At 35.6% G+C, this 22,477-nt stretch overlaps 1 protein-coding gene across 1 annotated transcript in view; it reads left to right on the top strand.

The window, feature by feature from the left end:
- Positions 1 to 22,477, top strand: part of FUT8 (fucosyltransferase 8) — a 387,285-nt gene that overhangs the window by 281,213 nt on the left and 83,595 nt on the right. Inside the window, exon 8 of the mRNA XM_044664838.1 lies at positions 9,096 to 9,333. Within this exon, the coding sequence (XP_044520773.1) occupies positions 9,096 to 9,333 (238 nt within the window). The remainder of the gene's footprint in view (positions 1 to 9,095; positions 9,334 to 22,477) is intronic.

Raw genomic sequence — 22,477 nt, 5'->3', positions numbered from 1 at the left:
AAAGAACCTACAAACTTATCTTTACAATTATTTCAACATAAATACTTCCTTTGGCATCCATTGTTTTTAATTAATTTGAAAACATTATTCTGAGAAGAGTTCCATAGGATTCACCAGCTTGTCCGGCCTATCCATGACACAAAAGCAGTTAAGGACCTCTGGCCTAGAGGTTCTTTTTTGGAGATGCTATTCAACAATCTGATAGAGTAGATTTTCTCATGTGTCCAAAGGGAACCAAAAAACAATCTCTTGGCTCAGTGGAGAGATACATATTGAGAATAAATATGCCACATTATGTTATCATTAGAGAACTTCCCTGGAGAAGTGCAAAAAGGGTATCATCTGTGAAGGTAGATAATGAGGAGAGAAAATGGGGTAATTACATAGTGAGGTCAGAAGATAACTAAGGAATAACCTATATGTTCCATTGGTACTTGGGGAATGTCATAGAAACTAGAGGTAGGCCCCAATGTGTTGATTGTATCTCCTGTGTAGGATTTATGAAATGACACAGGCAAAAAAAAGTCATATAACATGAGAGGGAATGGATGAGTCTGTATGATTAGAAGAAGTAGCCACATTGATGAAATCTCATTGAAGCTATCATGCTTTGTAAAGGCTCTTGGCTTATTGACCTCATAAAAGGATTTGAAAAGAGTGGCTCTGTCCAGCAGTGGTGATAGTTGAATTTGATTTGGGCTTTATTGTTTGCTGACATTTTGAATCAAGAATAATTGTTGATATCGTTGAAAATTACCAGGTGAGTGGCATTTTACTGTGGTCTAAAGAAGTCAGCAATACAGAGTAAATTTCTCTAGATTTTATTAAAACATCGAAATAACCACAGTTGTCAAACATTAAGTTGTTATTTTCTCTTTTGTGCATTCATCATTTTTCATCTCACTATTGTCTAAGACAAATATACTGATTCAAATCTCACATCCAAAGCTCTCTTTTTATCCAGGGTAGACATTTCTAGTTGAGGGAAAAATAGTATTTTTCTTCTCTGAAGAGTATTACCATGAGTATGTTAAAAAGTTGCTCTGGCACTCCAGAGCAGTGCCAGACTGCTGGCAGAGCCAGAGAGGGCTCTATATTTCCATTATGAGGAAAGAGATTCTTCTATTTGCTATGTAAAGTGGTGATAGAGGACCTTTCTTAAGTCAAGAAGTAATTATGAATAGTTTAGATGATATAATATCTTTAACCTCACACAGTCAGCCTGAATCTCTGACTAGTGGAAAGAGGCCTGTGGGCTGTAAATCTTAGGCAAAATAATATGTGTGCTCATGAAAAGAACCTTTCTGTGGATTTCTGTAGAATTTTTTTGTTGTTATAGTATGAGTGAGAGAAACAGGCTGATTGTGTCTTAATCTCTTTGTCCTGGTTAGGCTAAAATAAGATCTCTTAAACTGAGATTTATAAACTTGTTGAAAAATAATTATTTCAATATAATTTTATAACCCTTATTTAATGCATTTAAAATATTATTATGGAATTGCCTAGATTGGCAATTTACCAGATTGCCTAAAGGGGCCATGACACACAAAAAAGATTAGTAACCTCTGGTTCTAAAACATTTCTAGGGTTCCTCAGTGTTCCAGGATGATCTGAGAGAGAGGATATTTTCCATAGATGGTTAGCAGTGTCCTAATTTTACAAATCCAACAAAGCACTGGTTTTGTGGATCTTGAATATAAGCAATCATTAGTCCCTCTTTTTTTTTTCAACCTGCTTACTGTAATTTGGGGGTAATTTTGTGACTGTATTTACTGCTAATTGTTTAATGTCTTACTCATATTAGTGTGTGTGTGGTGTTTTTTTAAGCATTCTAAGCAAGGATTTTAAAAATAAAATTGAAATGATCAAGTTAAAATGGCTGATACTTTTACTTGCAGCTGGAAGTTTTCCTCTTCCCAAACTGTAAAATACTACTATGGCTTTTACTGACTTGGTTGCATGTGCAATCTTTTTAAAGTACCAAGCTGTCAAGATAACAAAGTCAGCACATTGTACAGCTTGATATGTTATTGTTTCCCCATTAGGTTTCCATTCTCGAGTTTTAAAGAAAAGCCCGGGGAAACATTTCCTAAAGCATTGGGCATAGCATATTTGGTCCTATGCTATTATGCCACTTTCTCCACTTGCCAAAAATTTTTCTGCCTTAGGGGGTAGAAAGAACATTGAGATAACATCTTGACTTTAGTATGAAAATATTGTTTCATAGATTGAGACAGTAATTTCATCTCTTAGCTATTAAAAATGAAAATGCTATATTTAACTTTCTCTTCTATGGCTACGAACTTCACCCAGAGCCTAAAGTTTATTTCTTTAGAATGTCTCATTCTCTTATTCACTTCATTACTTTTTTTGTTGCAATCTTTTATATAATTTTGGAGCTGATAAAAACACTATTTCTAGCATTGTGAAATGCCTTAGTTACTTTTTAAAAAATCTGTCCTTCATTGCCAGCACAAAGTTGAATGTTATAAATTCTCTCAAATAAGTAAAATTGAAATATATTTGGTTTTATAATTAGAGAAACTCTAGACTAGACTTTAATCTAATAGTTGTTTATTGAATATCTGGTTTTTCCATTAAAAAAATTCCATTGTCTTTCTGCTGGAAACAATAGCCAAACTCTTTATACAACTTGTGGACAATTGTTGGAGTGGGGGCTAATTTAGCCCTTATTCACTCTGTTGGTCAAGGCTACTTTACAAGTCCTAATAGTTCAGTATCCATTTCTCCCTCTTTGTTATTTTTTCTGATATGACTGAGATTATCATGTATTGGGAAGTGTATCATTAAACCTTGGAATACACATGTGTAGGTTGTAGGCTCTTAATGCTATTAATATTATGACCTCGAGCAGGCTACTTAAACCTGTCTTAATCTCTTGTTCTTCATTTGTAATAGTATCTGATTGAACTAGAAGATCTCTGATGTTCCTTTCAGTTCTAACAATCTTTGATTCTAAAATCTGGTAAGAATAAATATGAAGTTTTTTACATCAATTCAAAACTTCAACTGTGCAGAACAGGAGGGGAAAAATAAGTATTAGTTGTTTTAAAGACTTGCAAATTTATTGAACCACAAGCCCAATAGAAGTCAGCAATGTAATTTTGCAGTTTAAAATTATATATGAATTTAGACAAATATTGAGAATAAGTTTCATTTATAAGCTCACCATATTCAATTTTCCTCAAACTACATCTGAAGCATTGTATTCATTTAGTTATAACTACCAAGGAAATGACAAAACACTCCAATATCTTGGCCAAGAAAACCCCAAATGGGATCATGAAGAGTTAGACATGTCTCAAAAATAACTGAAAAGTAAAGAAATTGATAAATTGGAGCATGTTCAAAGTAGGACAACTAAGATGTTGTGAGAAGATTCATTGAAGCCCCTAGAAATATTTAGGATAAGAGAAGATTTAGAAGGGACTTGGGGGCCATCTTCACATCTTGAAAAGTTATCTGTAAAAGGACTTATACTTGTTTCCCTTGGATCCAGAGAGCAGAACTAGAAATTATGGGGGGTAAATGTTCTGTTAGAACTGTCCAAATGTGGAATGAGCTGCCCACTCAAATAGTATCTAAAAGTTGGACACACTGATAAGAAGATATTAGAAAGGAGATCTTTAGTTGGTGTAGGGGATAAAATTAATATGGTTTGACTAAATATAAGAGAATGTGGTCACCAATATTATAACTCAAGTCAAATGACTTTTTATTTAGCAGCTTTATTTACAAAATAGAGGGAAAAGAGTAAAGTAGAGAAATGTGTGAAAGAGGGTAGAGTAAGCAGTCTAGCTTATCACCTTAAATGTTTCTTGTGCCTGTCTCAACTCAGCCTGGGCTAATTAGCCCTCCACCTGAGGGTCCTCAGCTGGAGGGCCATTTAACCGGAGGACCTGGTGGTGAATAACCACATGGTTTCCTCCAGAAACTAATCTCTCCAGAAGCCAGGAAAGGAGTCAGCTTTTCACTCACCCACATTGTAGTCCAAAGGGGAAGATCCAAGAGCAAACTTACCAAATGCTAGAGTCCCAGGTCCACGCTAAAGAAGATCCTCTACCAGCCTCCAAATCCTTGAAAGAGCTCGAAGACCTCATGACAGGAAGTTTCAGCCACTTTTAAAGACTCTTCTTTATGTCACTTCCTGTTCCGTCCTCCACTTTAGGGGACCAATTTTAGTCTTTAAATTTGCTTAGGACTTCCCAGGGGGCAGTCAGTTGCTTTTAGAGGTGCAAAGCCCTTTAATATGTAGTTTGTGGACTTCCCCTACTTTGGGGTTAAATAGGAGTGTATTCTTTTTTTGTTGATTAAATTTAAAAGTAGGCAAGGGGAGTGTTAATTCCATCTTCACATTGGGTATAGATTGGACTGAAAGTTCTCTGATGATCTCTCAGCTGAGAAAATCTATGACAATGTGATTCTGTTGTTGTCTAACATTGTTTTATAGTGTGATTAGCCTTAGTTTCTTCATCTACAAAATGAGATAACCATAACTGCCTTATCTGTCTCTAACAGGATTGTTTTAAGGAGCAGTAGAATATAAGCTTCTTGAAGGCAGGAATTGTTTTATATTCCCAATATCTAAAACAGAACATTGCATATAGAATTCACTTGGTAAATGCTTGTCGTGCAATTGAAATAAGATAATGAGGGAAATAGTACAAAATTTAAATATTATTGATATCTGTAATATTACAGATCTGAAAAAAAACTATAGATATCACCTGAAGGAAACCCCTTCAAGATTTTACTGATGAAGAAAGTGAGGCTCAAAACAGGAGGAAAACCACTTGTTTCAATAAACAGAATAAAAAGGAGTTTGGTACAGATCTGAAGAAATTATTATGTAAATAGAAAAGTTTGCACTTGATATAAACTTGGTAGCTGGGTGGCGTGATGGATTGAGCACTGGGCCTGGAGTCAGGAAGAGCTTTGTTTAAATCTTGCCTTGGATACTTAATGGCTGTGTGACCTGGGCAAAGTCATTTAACCTCTGTTTGCCTCAGTTTCCTCAACTCTAAAATGGAGATAATTATATCACCTAACTTCCAGATTTGTTTTGAGGATAATATTTGTAAAGCTCTTAGCATAGCTCCTGGCACAAAGCAGACACTATATAAATACTAATTATTGTTGTCATCATTATTCTGAACATTTTTATATCTTCATATCTGATAGTTCTTGCCAAAGATTATAGACACTAAGAAAGATTTTTTGGAGGTTGTTTTACGCCTGTTTTAAAAAGTCAATTATAAACCCTATTTTTACTCCCCAAATCCTAGCAGTATCTCTCTAGTAACCCAGGGCAAATGATCTAACTCAGTGGTTCCCAAACATTTTTTGCCTACCGCCCCCTTTCCAGAAAAAATATTACTTAGCCCCCCTGTAAATTAATTTTTAAAAATTTTAATAGCAATTAATAGGAAAGATAAATGCACCTGTGGCCATCACCACCTCCCCTGGATCGCTGCAGCACCCACCAGGGGGCAATAGCACCCACTTTGGGAATCACTGATCTAACTTCTCAGGGCCTCCTAACAATCAAGACAGTAGGTTGTTGAGCAAGTGTTTATCTTCATTAGTACAGGGAGCTTTCTCACTGGAGTTCCCTAAACCAATGGGATAATAGGTCCAGAGCTCCTAGTTGCCCCCTACAATAGTTTTAACATTTCCTTCGTATAATCACATAATAAGGATTGCCAATTCATTCCAGCTTACTATTCTTCAATGAAGAGATTAAGTAGATTATGAACAGAAGAGTAGGACATATTGCATAGATTTCTAAAGTCTTGAATGCCACGGCATTTTTACCAAAAGAAAACTGATTTAATTTCAAATATTTCTTCCTTTAATATGACCTCCTGGTTAGAGGCAAATTGCTTGTAGGATAGCTTCCAGTGAAAGAAAGTATGTCTTCAAGTTTTCCTAAGACAAACTCATTCCAGGTAGCCAAAGGTGTTAGAAAACAGCATCTTGTTCAGTGTCCTTAAAGTGACTTAAGAAGGGCAGAAAGATGATGTTTATGTAAAAGGGAATGCCATGGATACCTATTGTATCAGTATACTGATACAACAGTATTGTTGTACCTTCTCCTCAAATAAAGTCTCTATATTCAATAAAAACCATATATAATAAAGGTATTCTAGAGCCCAGGTCTTAGTTCTATCTGTCTACACTAGCATCTATCTTGTGTGACATACAATTGCCTTGGAGTAATCTAGTGCCTCTCCACCTAAGAGCTTGAAGCAATTTCAGACACATCCTGACATATATCATCATAGTATGCAAATGAAGTAAATAAGGACAAATAATTTTACTTCCATTCTATACGTTAATAAACTGATTCATAGAGAAGTTATATATTCCTTCCAATAGAACAGTCTTGTTCATTCTGGCTCTCCCTCATGAAACAATGCTTCTCATTTAGATCAGAAGCTTGCAGCTATTTTGTTTTTCCAAATATTAATTCAAAATAACTTGTCTTATGTTAGCGTGTGTGTGTGCACGTGTGTGTGTGTGTCACACACACAGACCTTTTCTTATGTGTTCTCTGGACTTTTAAAATACCACTGTGACAACAAATTTGGTTGTACTTCTAAATTCTTTTATTTGTGGTTATCAATCCAAGCAGCCCCTTATTTCCTTTTTTCTTATCATGAGCTCTCTGCCTTGAAGGTGCCTGTTGTTTACCTTATATTTTTAGACCTTTCTCATCCCTGAGCCAAACATAATGGAATTTTCCCTCCTTCTTCAATGTTACCTATGATTCAGGAGAGCAAAATCACATACTGAATGACAGTGTCTTTCAACTGATTTGAGATACTTTTAGATTCTTGTATTAAATCTCTTTTTCTCTAATAGCCCCATTTCCTTCTTTTCCTTAGCCTCAAACCCTTCTGATAAAAGTACTATAATCTAATTAAACTCTTATTAGAATAAAAGTGTACTATGTGCATTCTCCCTAAATGGAGGTATGATGGTTTTAATGAGGAAAATAGAAAAAAGGAAGAAAGAAATGTAGAGCTCCTAAAGCTTTTTGGTCAAACAGCTTTATTCAGTTTAATAATGAAAGTCACAACATTTCTTTTGTTCTTTTCTCATTTTTACCATGTGAAGGACATTCCCTTTTTAATACATATAAAAATATAACTCAGAGAAGTACTATATTTCTTACAAGTTACATAAATTTGATAAATGTTAGTGTTCTATATTCTCTTGATAAACTTCTAAATAGCTAATAAAACTTTGAATCGGCTTGAGAATGCTATTTATTCCCAGTATCATTGTCTGATAGGGAACAGAGAATTAATAGTGCATTGCTCATCATTGCCAGCTTTCTACTCTCACATATCATCCACCCTTCCTCCCTCTCTTTTTCTTTCAGATCTGATGCATCTGTAGCAGCTGGGAAGGGAATGAATGCCATTTGCCTAAGTGAGAAACCTCTGATGAGTTCTGACAGACTTTTCAGAGGCTTAGGCAAAAGGAATCAGCAACTCTGGTACTTGATCAGGAAATAAATTTGACCAAAACTAGCTGAAATTTATCAGGGCAGCCCCTTGGGACCACTCAGGGTTTCTGACTTCTAAAAGGTTATTGATGATACATGCTGGGCCTGTTCTCAGAAACAACCTGCTAGCAGTATCACATTTGAATTTGTAAGGCACCTCCAGCTATTTGTATTGAAGTTTTACCTCGCCTTTTCTCTCCAAATCGTGTTTTAGTTTTACCATCATCACCTAGGCTCAGCATCTATGGCCGCAACTTGTCAACATTGATACCATTCTTTGGAAAGAAGGTACATACTTGAAGTCTGGGTGACTAGTATTACCTTAGACACACATAGTGATTCTTTTGCCACTTGATGTATAGAAGATACATTTTTTGGCATTTTCAAATGCATTCACCTTTATTTTCCTTTTGAGGCAAAACAGCTTGATGAAAACTCTGGCTAATGATCTCAGGTCAGGACAGAATTGTAGTTAAGGAACAGTGAATGATACCTAAGGATATTTAGCAAAAGTAGAAATGTATTAAGGTAGAATTAAAACCAGACTGAGGGGCAGCTGAGTAGCTCAGTGGATAAAGGGCCAGGACTTGAGACAGGAGATCCTAGGTTCAGATTTGTGGCCTCAAATACTTCATAGCTATGTGACACTAGGCAAGTGACTTAAACCCTATTTCCTAACCCTAATGGTCCCTCTGCTTTGGAACCAATTCTTATTATCAATTCTAAGAACTAAAGTAAGGATTTTAAAGAAGAAAAATAAACAGACTTAAAAAAGTAAATTTCTGGGTTAGTTAATCCTACTGTAACCACTGTTAGGTAATTTTCAGTGTTTTGACAATATTTCCCCCTTTTTAAATAGCTGCTTTTGCAATTATAAAAGTAATTCCCCCAGGCAAAAGATGGCATAGAACATTCATTCTATCCCTCTCCCTCCCTCTCCCTCTCCCTCTCCCTCTTCCTCTCCCTTTCTCTCTTCTTCCTACCTTTGGCATAACACATTTTGGTTTCTGATCAGAATGTCAGCTTCAACCTGGTGGCTTGTGTTGCCATGTTTTTAATGTAAACTTCATTTGTGACATTTAGAGTTCTGATCTCACATTTGTAATGTGTAGAGTTCTGGTCTCATGTAAGTTGCAATTTTCTAGGAAAATCTGAGCCTTTTCACTGACAAGAAGCTCAGCACACTGAGATGCTGCTAAAACAAATCAAATAGTCCCTTCCCTGAGATTTTTTTCATGATATACACAATTTTGAGTTCAGAGATGATCGTATTTTTATGTTCTAACAGACGGCAAAGCAAAAGAGTAATTTAAAATGCCAATTGCTTTATTTTACATTTGTTCAGTGAAGTATGTGAAATAACTGTCCTTTTTCACCACTGTTTTACCAAGAATGCACATAAATTTTCATCGAGTGAAAGTCTGCTCCTTTGTTTAATGGGCAATGTATTGGAATAGTCTTAGCTTACATGTGATTTAAGACCCTTGTCATTTTTTCACTTAGAGAAACAAGTCTCTATATATAGTTTGTCTCCAGCTTGACTTCTTTCTTCTACTCCCAGAACCCCAAGGATTGCAGAAAAGCCAAGAAGCTGGTGTGTAATATCAACAAAGGCTGTGGCTATGGCTGTCAACTCCACCATGTTGTCTACTGCTTCATGATTGCATATGGCACTCAAAGAACTCTGATTTTGGAATCCCATAACTGGCGCTATGCTACTGGTGGATGGGAGACCGTATTTAGACCTGTAAGTGAGACATGCACAGATAGAGCAGGCAGCACTACTGGACACTGGTCAGGTAAGAATTCAAGAGGTATTTATTTTCTTAGGTTGGCAGTTTGTAGAGCAACTAAAATTATTAGGACTGAATCATTTAGTGACCAAGTCATCAGATTTTTATTTAGGACTTATTTAAATATTAGAGTTCTCTTTTTTCTGTGCTTTAAAGTGACAAGCATTTTTCATGCAAACCATACTTGAACAGTATTAAATTTTATAATTTCAGATACCCACATTTTTATGTGAAATTGAATAATTCACTAATATCCTTCCTAAAAGTAATAGGTATTTCATTGTAAGTGAGGTTGTGCAGTGGATAGAAAATTGAACTTAGTCAGGAAGATCTGAGTTCAGATTCATCTTTAGACACTTATTAACTTAATGACCCTTAACCACAGGCTGCCTCAGTTTTCCTCATCTATAGAATGAGGGTCTAATAATTGCACCTGCCTTCCACGATTGTTGTGAGGATAAAATATTTGTAAAACATTTTTCAAATCTTAGAGCATTATATAAACACTAGCTATTATTAATGAACTGTAAAACTTCATTTAATAAAAAAATTTTTTTATCTTAGGGTTTAAGAGCAATGGCATTAACCAAACAAAACCACCAACTAATACCCACAAAGCTATTCTTACCCCTTTTCTTCCAAGGTAAAGCATTATATTTGAAATTAGAAGAAATCTTATTGTTCTATATAGTGTTGATATATAACACATCCCTAAAATGAGATCTTTTTGGAAGAAAAAAGAAAAATTAGATATAAAACTAAGAATAGTACCAAATATGGGTGGGAGTAGGGTGTTTGTGTGTATATAGACCTTAATTAAGTTTTATGCAAGTCAGATTTAAGGAAAATATGCAACTCTATTATTCTGATATAATTGACATTAATTCATTTGGTTCATTCTGACTCTTTGTGATCCAATTTGGGGTTCTCTTGGCAAAGATGTTGGAGTAGTTTGCCATTTTCTTCTCCACCTCATTTTACAGGTGAAGAACCCAGAAGCAAATAGGGTTAAGTGATTTGCCTGGGGTCTCAGAGCTAGTAAGTGTCTGGAGTCAGATATGATCTGAAGTCTTCCCAACTCTGCACCACCTACCTGTCCTTATCTACATTAAATGGATATCTTTAAACTGGCTCAGAATTATTTCAACTTATTCAAATGGAGCTACTCCATTTGAATAAGTTGAAATAATTCTGTCTTGTCACACAATTTTCATAAATCTTAATTGTATAATGTATGTAAAAGTGCTTTGAGCTCCTCAGAGAAAGTTGCAAAAACAATAAAGCCTTTTCTTAAAAGCAAGTTTTTTAATCTGTGTTTAGGAAGGAAGGTTTAGAATCCTTCCTCTATCTAGCAGTGGTTTCTTTCTTTAAAGGCCTTCTTGTCTTTTAAAATGAGTCTCTTCCTTAAAAAATCAGAACTAATCTTTAGTTCCAAGAATATGTCTTCTACAGATCAAATCTGCTGCTGTCATCAACTGGTGTTATCAGATTGAGTATCAAGGTTGTAAAGATGCTAAATCTATCAGCCAAGAGAAGCAGCTCTTTTCGGCTCCCTGTAGCTAACTTTTTCATTTTTTAGTCTATGTCCAATTTCAAGCTTCTTCAAATGTGAAACTATGCAGTCAGGTTGGCACAAATACTGCTATATTTCACTGCTCCTAGTAAAATTTGAGTTTTTAGATGGTAACTAGTTGCTAGAAAAAATGAAGCAAAATGGGTAGATCCAAATCTATGGTTTCAATTAAATCTCAGTTTAGCTTCTAATTTTCAATTTTGTCTTTGTCCTTATAGTTTCTGCAGTTGAGAGCAGATATGGTAGTGAAAGGTTTAGAAATTTAGATGTGACAAGTTCTTAGGGCTAAATCTTCTTAACCACTCCCTCCTCCCCTTCATTTTAAAGATGAGAAAATGGAGGTCTTAAGAAGTAAAATGACTTCCCTGAGGTCACTTGGGATAATTAGTGACAGATCCAAGATGCTTTCCAAAATGGTCAGTACTCACATCCCTAACTTTCTGGTTCCTACCTCTTTTACCATCTCACATTGCCTCATGGATAAACTCTTCTTTACAGTGGGACAATAAACAAAGTTGTGGAATTTCCTTAGAACTGAGGCAACATGGTCTAATGGATGGGTCCACAGAACTTGAGGGTCAGAAGATACGAGTTTAAGTTCCAGCTCTTGTTATTATGTCACAATCGAATTTTCAGAATTGGAAGGGACCTCAGCAGGTTATCTCATCCAATTTGTCCCCTGACCAACTCATTGCTCCCTATGCCTTAGTTTCTCTATCTTTGAAATGAAGATAATTTAATTAATTAATTTTAAATGGAGAATATTCATAATACCGCCTATCTTGCAATGTTGGGGGAAAGCTCTTGCAAACTGCTATACAAACACAAGTTATTATTAGCATGTAAAAACGAGTTAGCCTATTTTGAAAACCAGAGTCATGTGTATTTGTTACTAAAATTTTCCATCTCTTCTCTCCTAGCTCTTTTCCTATCCCCTCCTAATAAGCCTATCTTAAATTTAGTATTCACATGTTCGAACATTTTATTTAAAATCTGCATGAAGCTGAACAGATATTTTAGTTAATCAGCCACAAAGGGAAAGCTGCCATTAGTGCATCTGCATCCATTCTCTCAGTCACTTACATTCATTTTCCAGGGTTGTAAAGGACCCATTTCATCAGTAAGTTACAGCCAGTGGTGCAGAAATACAGTTTATAGTAAATTGTGCTCTCCTTATCACTGCAGGTACTATTTCAAATCATACATTTATGTTCATGCTTCTGAATCAAACTGCCCTTGCTAGACATCTTTAATTGATTCAGATTAGTGGGGGGAGTTGGTTAAGTTTGTACAGAATATCATAACTAATATAGATACTAAGAAGAGATAAGGCATTTTTCTTAGAATTTAGGTTGTTTTTGCTTTTTAAGAATTATGGGGGGCAGCTCAGTGAATTGAGAGTCAGGCCTAGAGATAGGAGGTCCTAGGTTCAAATTTGGCCTCAGATACATCATACCTGTGTGAGCCTGGACAAGTCCCTTAACCCCCAGTGCCTAACCTTTCCTGCTTTTCTGCCTTAGAGCTAATACACAGTAGTGATTCTAAGACAGAAGATAAGGGTTTAAAAAATAAAGCATTATGGCTATTTTATTTGCTATTTATCAATATATTTACATTTTCATTATCTGTATATTTTCATTTTATATTTGTATATTTTTATTAGTATACTTCTAGAATTAAGGAAAGCAAAATGGATACCAATAATCACTTTGACATTAATTCTTTAGTTAGTAATAGAGTAACTACATGTGTTATTGTTCTGACACGTGCAAAGAATCTTGGAATAATTCCCTCAGCATCACTGCCATGAATTATTATTGTTCCTACCCATTTGCCTGCAGGTAGAATTTAGTGATTCCAACTCAAATTTGTTACTTGTATCAGACTTGGGGTGCCTATCTAATCATTTCAGTAACTATATCATACCTCATTGCAGGTTTAATTCTGTTTTTCCTTCATTATTTTACATCTTTTTTGGAACCATATTCTTAGAGTAAGCATTTGGCTTAAGTGAAGCTAAATATCAAAGATCATGTTTTCAATTAAAAACAACAAAATCCTTTCAACACCTGAAAATGTCATGTCTGTTCCCAACAGGTGCATGTTCCAAAGAGGTTGACAAAACAATCTATTTATGTTGCTAAACAGAGCCAAGATGTTTTCCAAATTCAAGCTAACAGGTTATAATGGCCCTGATTCTTTTACAAAGATTCCTATTGGTAATTTAGAATGTTAATTTGGCTTAGGAGTTTGAGTTTGATAAATGTCATTTGGAATCGGCCTTCTTTTGAATTAAATCTATTGACTTAAATTTTTTTTTCTTACTGTAACTCCCAAAATGGCTTGAGAGTGAGAGGAAAAAACTCTCCACCAGTGATTAATATGTTCCAAGTTGGATTATCCCTTGAATATGGATCCTCATATCTGTATAATTTTTTTCTCTTGAAAAATGGACAAGTTCAGCCCCTTCAGAGAGTCTTTTCATACATTTTTGTTTGAATGAGTTTGATTTTCCTTCTCTGACTTCCCTTCTTTAACTGATATCCTATTTGGCTAATAGCTAGCACTGATTCACAACCTCCAGGGCTTCTCTTTTTAAGTGGAATTAATAGTTACATTAATTACACTAGGGGAGGTTGTTGTTTTTTTCAATTGAGATGTGTTTAATATAAATATCATGATTACATAGCCATCTGTTATATTTCCATAATCAAGCTGTATCCTTGGACTCTATAACCTTCTCATGACCTAGAGAAAAGGAAACTACTGAATTTTCTGAATATAGAAGCATTTATAGACAAAATTGTTCACTCACACCTTAAAATATTTTGTTCTTCACCAGAATAAACGAATTCACTTTTTCTTTATTTCCCCTTCAGAAAGAAAAAGGATTTATAAAAATGTTTCTTTGAGTGACCTAATATAAGTTGGTCCTTAATATCATAGTGGATTCTCTGTCTGAGAATGTAATATAGAAATATATTATAGGCTATGTCTATGGATAAAATTGGAAAAAAGGTTCTGTCACCAGAGAAATATATGACAAGAAAAAAAAAGATGGATAGTTACATAGTTAGTGCTAGGAATAACCAGTGGACAGCCTCTGTACTGCATTATTATCCATGCAAAGTCATGAGCTCTAGAAGGCCTTTAGTGCATTGGGTAAATTACCTATGACAAATTGATGAAAAAAATGTGAAAAAGAATCACATAAGATGGGCAGGCCTGGATAAGTTGTAATCTGTCCTTTTGGAGGGAATAACATCTTCAAAAGACTCCTTTGGGATGGATCCTTCAAAGTGAAGCCCTTCTTTTTGCAAACATTGAGAGAACTTAAGAGAAATTTGAGGTTGAGTTTAATTCATTTGGTTTCAGGGGCCTTTTTCACCTTCTCTCTCATGTAGTCCATGCCTTTAAAACACTCATTCAGAATGCAATAAAAATCAGCTGGAACTTTAAGGAAGCCAGGGAAACTAGGAGGCAGAGATGAGGAGAGTGAGTTCTAGGCATGGTGGGATGAGGAAGGAGTTCTGGAGTAGCAAGTGATACTGGAGTGTCATGTGTGAGAAAAAGCAAAGGAGGCCAGTGCACTGGATCTTAGAGTCCAATGGTGTAAGGAGGTATGAGGCATAAAAAGTCTATAAAGATGGAAAGGGGTCTAGCTGCCAAACAAAGAATGCTATATTTGGACTTGGAAGCAATAGGAAGTTGCTGTAGTTCATTGAGGGAAGCAACCTGGTCAAACCCAGCAAGCTATTGCAATAATCCATGCACAATTTGATAAAGACCTGCACCAGCATGGTAGGAGTGTCAGTGTCAGAGGAGAGAAAGACACCTATAAAAGAAATACTTTGGAAATAGAGATAATAGGACTTGGCAATTATTTGGATATGGGGGTAAAAGAGAGTGAGGAGTTGAAGATGGCATCTAGGTTGTGAGCACAAATGACTAGAAGGATGGGTCTACCTTACATAATAATAAGAAAATTAAGAAGAGGGGAGGAATTGGGGGAAAGAGAATAAGTACAGTTTTGGGATTAGAGATGCAAGCCTGGAGGTATGAAGATACCGAAAAGGAATCTGAGAATTGTCTGTGTGACTATATAGTCAGATCCATAATGATTTTATCAAAGCCATTAATAGCATAGGAACTGATGAGATCATCTATGAAGTAGTTTATAAGGTGAAGAGAAGTGGTCCTAGGCCAGAACTTTGAAGGACAGCCATGATTAACAGGCATGGCCTGGATAACGATCCAGCAAGGGAAACTGAGCAGGAGTGCTCTACTTGGTAGAAGAAACATGCGAGAACAGTGTAATGAAAACCTAGATAGAAAAGGGTATCAAGGAAAATAAAGAGGCAGAAGGCACCTGAATGATGTAAGATGAGGAGAAGGGGAGAAGGAGGGAGTCCATGGCAAATGGCCTTAATTTTTTCAGTGAAATATGGGACAGGATTTTAGATGAGAGAGTGAGGCGAGAAGGACCCATGGGAGGTTTGAAAAGGAATAAAAAGTTTTAGAAGAGTTGTTGCCCTAAGTGGGAAAGTGAGTCAATTAAGGAGAGGTAAAAAGTTTTCCTTGCTTCAATTAAAGCCTAGTTGATATTTTTAACATAAATTTGTAGTGGACCCAATAGTTTAATTTCATGATTCTTTTCAGCTTTGCTCAACAGAGCGAGTAAAGAAAAGTTATTATCCAAGCCTGAGAGTTGGCAAGGCAATAGCTTTGGTAGGATAAGGAGGCTAGGGACTCAAGAGAAGAGGACAATTAGAGGACAAATGAACTTGATAACTAAGGAGTCAAGATGGGGAAGGGAGGATATTGCAGCTAGTGCAGAAATGATGGATAGCCTAGGAAGGACCTGAAGTTCTTGAGAAATTAGAGGTCATGGTGAGGAGCAAGAACAGGTTTTGGTGTTACAACAGGTTATTATGGTCAGATAAGGAACTTTCAGAATTAACATGGAAGTGGTACATTTGTAGGTCATGGCAAGATCAAAGAGATGATCATCACTGTGAATAGCTGAGGTGGCATGAAGGAGTTGGCAACAGGAGATCATAGTCTTATATGCACATTCTCTTTTCTGTTATTTGTACATATGAAATGTCTGTGTTTGTTGATGTTTATTCATTTCATAACTAAAGAGGATTTAAAAAAATAAATCCGTTCTTTCATGTTCATAAATTATTCTTTATAGAACTAAAAAAATGAACTGAGAAATAAAATAAAGAAAAAACATAAAGGGACAAAAATGTTCTAAGGAGCTAAATATTTCAGAGGATTTTAAAAAATCAGGAAAAGAGGAAGAAAAACTGAATTAATCATCTGGGGGAGAAAACTATTTGTATCAAATATCTCTGATAAGGATCTGACTTCCAAAATCCATAGTAAAGTAATACAGTTCTAAGCCTAAAAGTGATTGGGTAGGAAAAAACAATGAAGATTAATGAAAAGTTCTCAAAGAAAGAATGAGAGAAAACCATGTGAGTTATGGGTTTGAATCACAAAAACACAAAGGGAAGATGTCTGTGACCCATACATTGATGTAAAGGTCTTGTTCTTTCTCTCTCTCCTCCTATACTCACTCCTTTTATTGCCTGAAACAAAGGGCTGATTTAAAACAAACAACAATGTTTTATTGCTCTGAACCTCCTAAGGAAACTGGTGAATTGCAGCCTTCATTAGTCTAAAATAATTAGTATCTTGCCTTGGTCCTTCTCCAGAAGTCAGCTTGCTATTTGCTAACGCAGAAAGCTATTCATTTGAATTCTTTGCCCCTGTGTATGGACCTTTGTTTGGTGTGAATGGAAAATTGGTTTAGAGATGCTAGTTGTATCTACAATACCAACCGAATTTTGAGTGATTTGGGTTGGAGAAGAGAGAGGGGGAAGAAGTGGAAATTGGAGGGGAGACTTGCTTTGATTTTGAATTTTCTGTCAAAAATGGTTAATTGTCTAGCCTCTGCCAGAAGGTTTACACCAAAGGGAAACTTACTGCTTCATTCCATTTTTGGTCAGCTCTCTCAATGTTGGGATGCTTTTCTTGACATTGACACTAAATTAGGCTTTTTACAACTTCCAACCATTATGGCTCTGGGTTCTACTGTCTGGAGCCAAACAAAATCAATCTAGGCCCTCTTTCACATGACAGCCCTTCATATACTTTAAAAAAGCCATTCTGTTCCTTCTCCAGGCTAACCACCCCCCAAATCCTTCAACCAGTCTCCATATGATATGTATCTAGGCCAGGGGTTGACAACTTTGGCTCTTGAGCCATATCTGGCTCTTTTGAGGGCTAGATATGGCTCTTTCTGCAGGAGCCATAAAGTCAACTTTTTTTCAGGCGCTGTTACAGGAGCACGCACTGTGAGCACTGTACGGCTCTCACGAAATTACATTTTAAAAAATGTGGCGTTTATGGCTCTCATGGCCAAAAAGGTTGCCGACCCCTGATCTAGGCCTTTCACCATCATTGATTGCCTTTCCCAACACTATCCAGTTTATTTACTTCTTTTCTTTTCCAATTTTATTTTTCTTCTTCTTCTTTTTTGTCATTCAGTATTTTACAAACATTAAGTTTGAACATTTTTATATACATGGAACATAAAGAGGATTGCATATGAAACCATAAATTTCTATTGCATACAGCTTGCATTTAAAAACACAATAAATACATCAGCTTCATTCCTTGTCTCTGTCTCGTCAACTTTCTTCTTATATCTTGTGAATTTAAAAAAAAATTCTATAATGACTCTTTTTTTTTTTTGGTTAGTTCCCCAAAATTAAAACAGAATCTCTTTTGTAACAAAGAAACAAATAAGCTATATTTTCACCATATCCTAAAAAGGAATTTTCTCATCTGCCCCTTGAGTATTTGACCTCTGATGGACATTGTATATAATGCTATCATTGGTCCTCTGGAGTGGTGGTTGGTTATATCATTGATTACTTATCTACTTCCTTATTAACCTATGGTACCTAAAACTGAATACAGTTCTCAAGATGAATTCAGGATATGAGGGCAAAGAAAAAAGTACTTCCTTATTCCTAGAAGTCTTCTTCTTAATCCTGCCCCAAATTCATTTGCTTTCTTTGCTCTTATATCCCAGTATTCACTTATTGAACTTGTAATCCACTTAAATCCCCAGATCTTTTTGGAAACAATTGCTTTCTCAACATAGCTCCTTATCTTATATTCATGAAGTTGATTTTTTATACCTTAGTACCAGATTTTACTTTTGTCCCTACTTAGTGACATATTCAATACACCCTGGTGCTCTGAGGGCCTGTCAGGATCTTTTTTTTTTCTTTTTTTTTCTTTTTTCCTTTTTTTTAATTTTTTTTAACATTTATTAATAATCATTTTTAACATGGTTACATGATTCATGCTCCTACTTTCCCCTTCACCCCCAGCATTCCCCCCACCCATGGCAGACACACATTTCCACTGGTTTTGTCATGTGTCCTTGATCAAGACCTATTTCCAAATTGTTGGTGGTTGCATTGGTGTGGTAGTTTCGAGTCCACATCCCCAATCATGTCCACCCCGACCCATGCGTTCAAGCAGTTGCTTTTCTTATATGTTTCCTCTCCTGCAGTTCTTCCTCTGAATGTAGCGTTCTTTACCATAAATCCCTCAGAGCTGTCCTGGGTCATTACGTTGTTGCTGGTACAGAAGCCCATTACATTCGATTTTACCACAGTATGTCAGTCTCTGTGTACAATGTTCTTCTGGCTCTGCTCCTTTCGCTCTGCATCAGTTCCCGGAGGTCTCTCCAGTTCGCCTAGAACTCCTAAAGTTTATTATTCCTTTTAGCACAATAGTATACCATCACCCGCATATACCACAGTTTGTTCAGCCATTCCCCAATTGAAGGACATACCCTCCTTTTCCAGTTTGTTGCCACCACAAAAAGCGCAGCTATAAATATTTTCGTACAAGTCTGTTTATCTATGATTTCTTTGGGGTACAAACCCAGCAATGGTACGGCTGAATCAAAGGGCAGGCATTCTTTTATAGCCCTTTGAGCATGATTCCAAATTGCCAGCCAGAATGGTTGGATCAGTTCACAGCTCCACCAGCAATGCATTAATGTCCCAATTTTGTCACATCCCCTCCAACATTCATTACTCTCCCCTTCTTTCATTTTAGCCAATCTGCTAGGTGTGAGGTGATACCTCAGAGTTGTTTTGATTTGCATTTCTCTAATTATTAGAGATTTGGAACACTTTCTCATGTACTTATTGATACTTTTGATTTCTTTACCTGAAAATTGCCTATTCATGTCTCTTGCCCATTTATCAATTGGGGAATGGCTTGATTTTTTATACAATTGCTTTAACTCCTTGTATATTTGAGTAATTAGACCCCTGTCAGAGTTTTTCATTATAAAGATTTTTTCCCAATTTGTTGTTTCCCTCCTGATTTTGACTACATTGTTTTTGTTTGTAGAAAAGCTTTTTAGTTTAATATAATCAAAACCATTTAATTTACATTTTGTAATTTTCTCTAACTCTTGCTTGGTTTTAAAATCTTTCCTTTCCCAGAGGTCTGACAAGTATACTATTCTGTGTTCACTTAACTTATTTATAGTTTCCCTCTTTATATTCAAGTCATTCACCCATTCTGAATTTATCTTGGTGTAGGGTATGAGATGTTGATCTAGACCTAATCTCTCCCATATTGTTTTCCAAATTTCCCAACAGTTTTTGTCAAATAGTGGATTCATGTCCCCAAAGTTGGGCTCTTTGGGTTTATCATACACTGCCTTGCAGATGTCATTTACCCCAAGTTTATTCCATTGATCCTCCTGTCTCTTAGCCAGTACCATATTGTTTTGATGACTGCTGCTTTATAGTATAATTTAATATCTGGTACTGCTAGGCCACCTTCCTTCATATTTTTTTTCATTATTTCCCTTGATATTCTTGATCTTTTGTTATTCCAAATGAAATTTGTTATAGTTTTTTCTAATTCAGTAAAGAAGTTTTTGGGTAGCTTGATAGGTGTGGCGCTAAATAGGTAAATTAATTTGGGTAGAATTGTCATTTTTATTATGTTAGCTCGACCTACCCATGAGCAATCAATGGCTTTCCAATTGTTTAGATCCAGTTTTATTTGTGTGGAAAATGTTTTGTAGTTGTTTTCATATAATTGCTGTGTTTGTTTTGGTAGATAGATTCCTAAGTATTTTATATTGTCTAGGGTGATTTTAAATGGTGTTTCTCTTTCTACTTCTTGCTGCTCTAGTGTGTTGGAAATATATAGAAATGCTGATGATTTATGTGCATTTATTTTGTATCCTGCAACTTTGCTAAAGTTGTTGATTATTTCTACAAGCTTCTTAGTTGATTCTCTAGGATTTTTTAAGTAGACCATCATATCATCTGCAAAGAGTGATAACTTAGTCTCCTCCTTGCCTATTTTGATACCTTCAATTTCTTTTTCTTCTCTAATTGCAACTGCTAGTGTTTCTAGTACTATGTTGAATAATAGAGGTGATAATGGGCATCCTTGTTTCACTCCTGATCTCATTGGGAAGGCTTCTAATTTATCCCCATTGCATATGATGTTTGTTGATGGTTTTAGGTATATACTGTTTATTATTTTTAGGAAAGGTCCTTCTATTCCTATACTTTTCAGTGTTTTCAATAGGAATGGATGCTGTATTTTGTCAAAGGCTTTTTCAGCATCTATTGAGATGATCATGTGATTTTTGTTTGTTATACTGTTGATATGGTCAATTATGTGGATGGTTTTCCTAATGTTGAACCAACCTTGCATTCCTGGTATACATCCCACCTGATCATGGTGGATGATCTTCTTAATTACTTGCTGGAGTCTCTTTGCTAGTATTCTATTTAAGATTTTTGCATCTATGTTCATTAGGGAGATTGGTCTGTAGTTTTCTTTCTCTGTTTTTGATCTCCCTGGCTTTGGAATCAGTACCATATTTGTGTCATAGAAGTAATTTGGTAGGACTCCTTCTTTGCTTATCATATCAAATAATTTGTATAGTATTGGGATTAGTTGCTCTTTGAATGTCTGATAGAATTCACTTGTGAATCCATCAGGCCCTGGCGATTTTTTCTTAGGGAGTTCTTTGATGGCTTGTTCAATTTCTTTTTCTGATGTGGGATTATTTAGGTATTCTATTTCTTCTGCTGTTAATCTAGGCAGTTTATATTTTTGTAGATATTCATCCATATCTTCTAAATTGTTATATTTGTTGCCATATAATTGGGCGAAATAGATTTTAATGATTGCCTTAATTTCCCCTTCATTAGAGGTGAGGTCTCCCTTTTCATCTTTGATACTGTCAATTTGGTTTTCTTCTTTCCTTTTTTTTATTAGATTGACTAGTACTTTGTCTATTTTATCTGTTTTTTCAAAGTACCAGCTTCTAGTCTTATTTATTAATTCAATAGTTCTTTTACTTTCCATTTTATTAATTTCTCCCTTGATTTTTAGTATTTCTAATTTAGTTTCCATCTGGGGATTTTTAATTTGCTCACTTTCTAATTTTTTGAGTTGCATGCCCAATTCATTAATCTCTGCCCTCCTTAATTTGTTAATATATGCACTCAAGGATATAAATTTCCCCCTGAATACTGCCTTGGCCGCATCCCACAGAGTTTGGTAAGATGTGTCATCATTGTCATTTTCTTCGATGAAATTATTGATTGTTTCTATGATTCCTTCTTTGACAAATTGGTTTTGGAGAATCATATTATTTAATTTCCAATTAGTTTTTGATTTCCCTATCCAGGTGCCCTTACTAATTATTATTTTTATTGCATTATGATCTGAGAAGGTTACATTTATTATTTCTGCTCGTTTGCATTTGTTTGCAATGTTTCTATGCCCTTTTACATGGTCAATCTTTGTGAATGTACCATGTGCAGCTGAAAAGAAGGTGTATTCCTTTTTGTCCCTATTTATTTTTCTCCACATATCAATTAAATCTAATTTTTGTAGGACTTTATTCACCTCTCTTACCTCTTTCTTATTTATTTTTCAGTTTGATTTATCTAGATCTGAAAGAGGAATATTTAGATCTCCCACTAGTATGGTTACTATCTATTTCCTTCTTGAGCTCTGCCAGTTTTTCCTTTATGAATTTGGATGCTATGCCACTTGGTGCATATATATATTGAGCAGTGTTATTTCCTCATTGTTTATACTGCCTTTAATCAGGATGTAATGACCTTCCCTGTCTTTTTTAATCATATCTATTTTTACTTTGGCTTTGTCAGAAATCATAATAGGCACTCCTGCCTTCTTTTTCTCATTTGATGCCCAAAAGCTTTTGCTCAAGCCCTGAACCTTAAACTTATGTATGTCCACCTGCCTCATATGTGTTTCTTGTAGACAACATATGATAGGATTTTGGTATCTAATCCACTCTGCTATTTGCTTCCGTTTTATGGGCGAGTTCATCCCATTCACATTCAGAGTTATAATCATCAGTTGTGCATTTGCTGACATTTTCGTTTCCTCCCCTATTCCTACCCCTTTTCCTTAAACTATATCCTTTAAAACCAGTGGTTTGCTATTAAGACCCTATCCCTTATCCCC

Source organism: Gracilinanus agilis, chromosome 2 (assembly GCF_016433145.1).
Source record: "Gracilinanus agilis isolate LMUSP501 chromosome 2, AgileGrace, whole genome shotgun sequence".
Classification (NCBI taxonomy): Eukaryota; Metazoa; Chordata; class Mammalia; order Didelphimorphia; family Didelphidae; genus Gracilinanus; species Gracilinanus agilis.
Note: the sequence above shows the minus strand (reverse complement) of the source record. Positions and strands in the feature narration are given on the sequence as shown.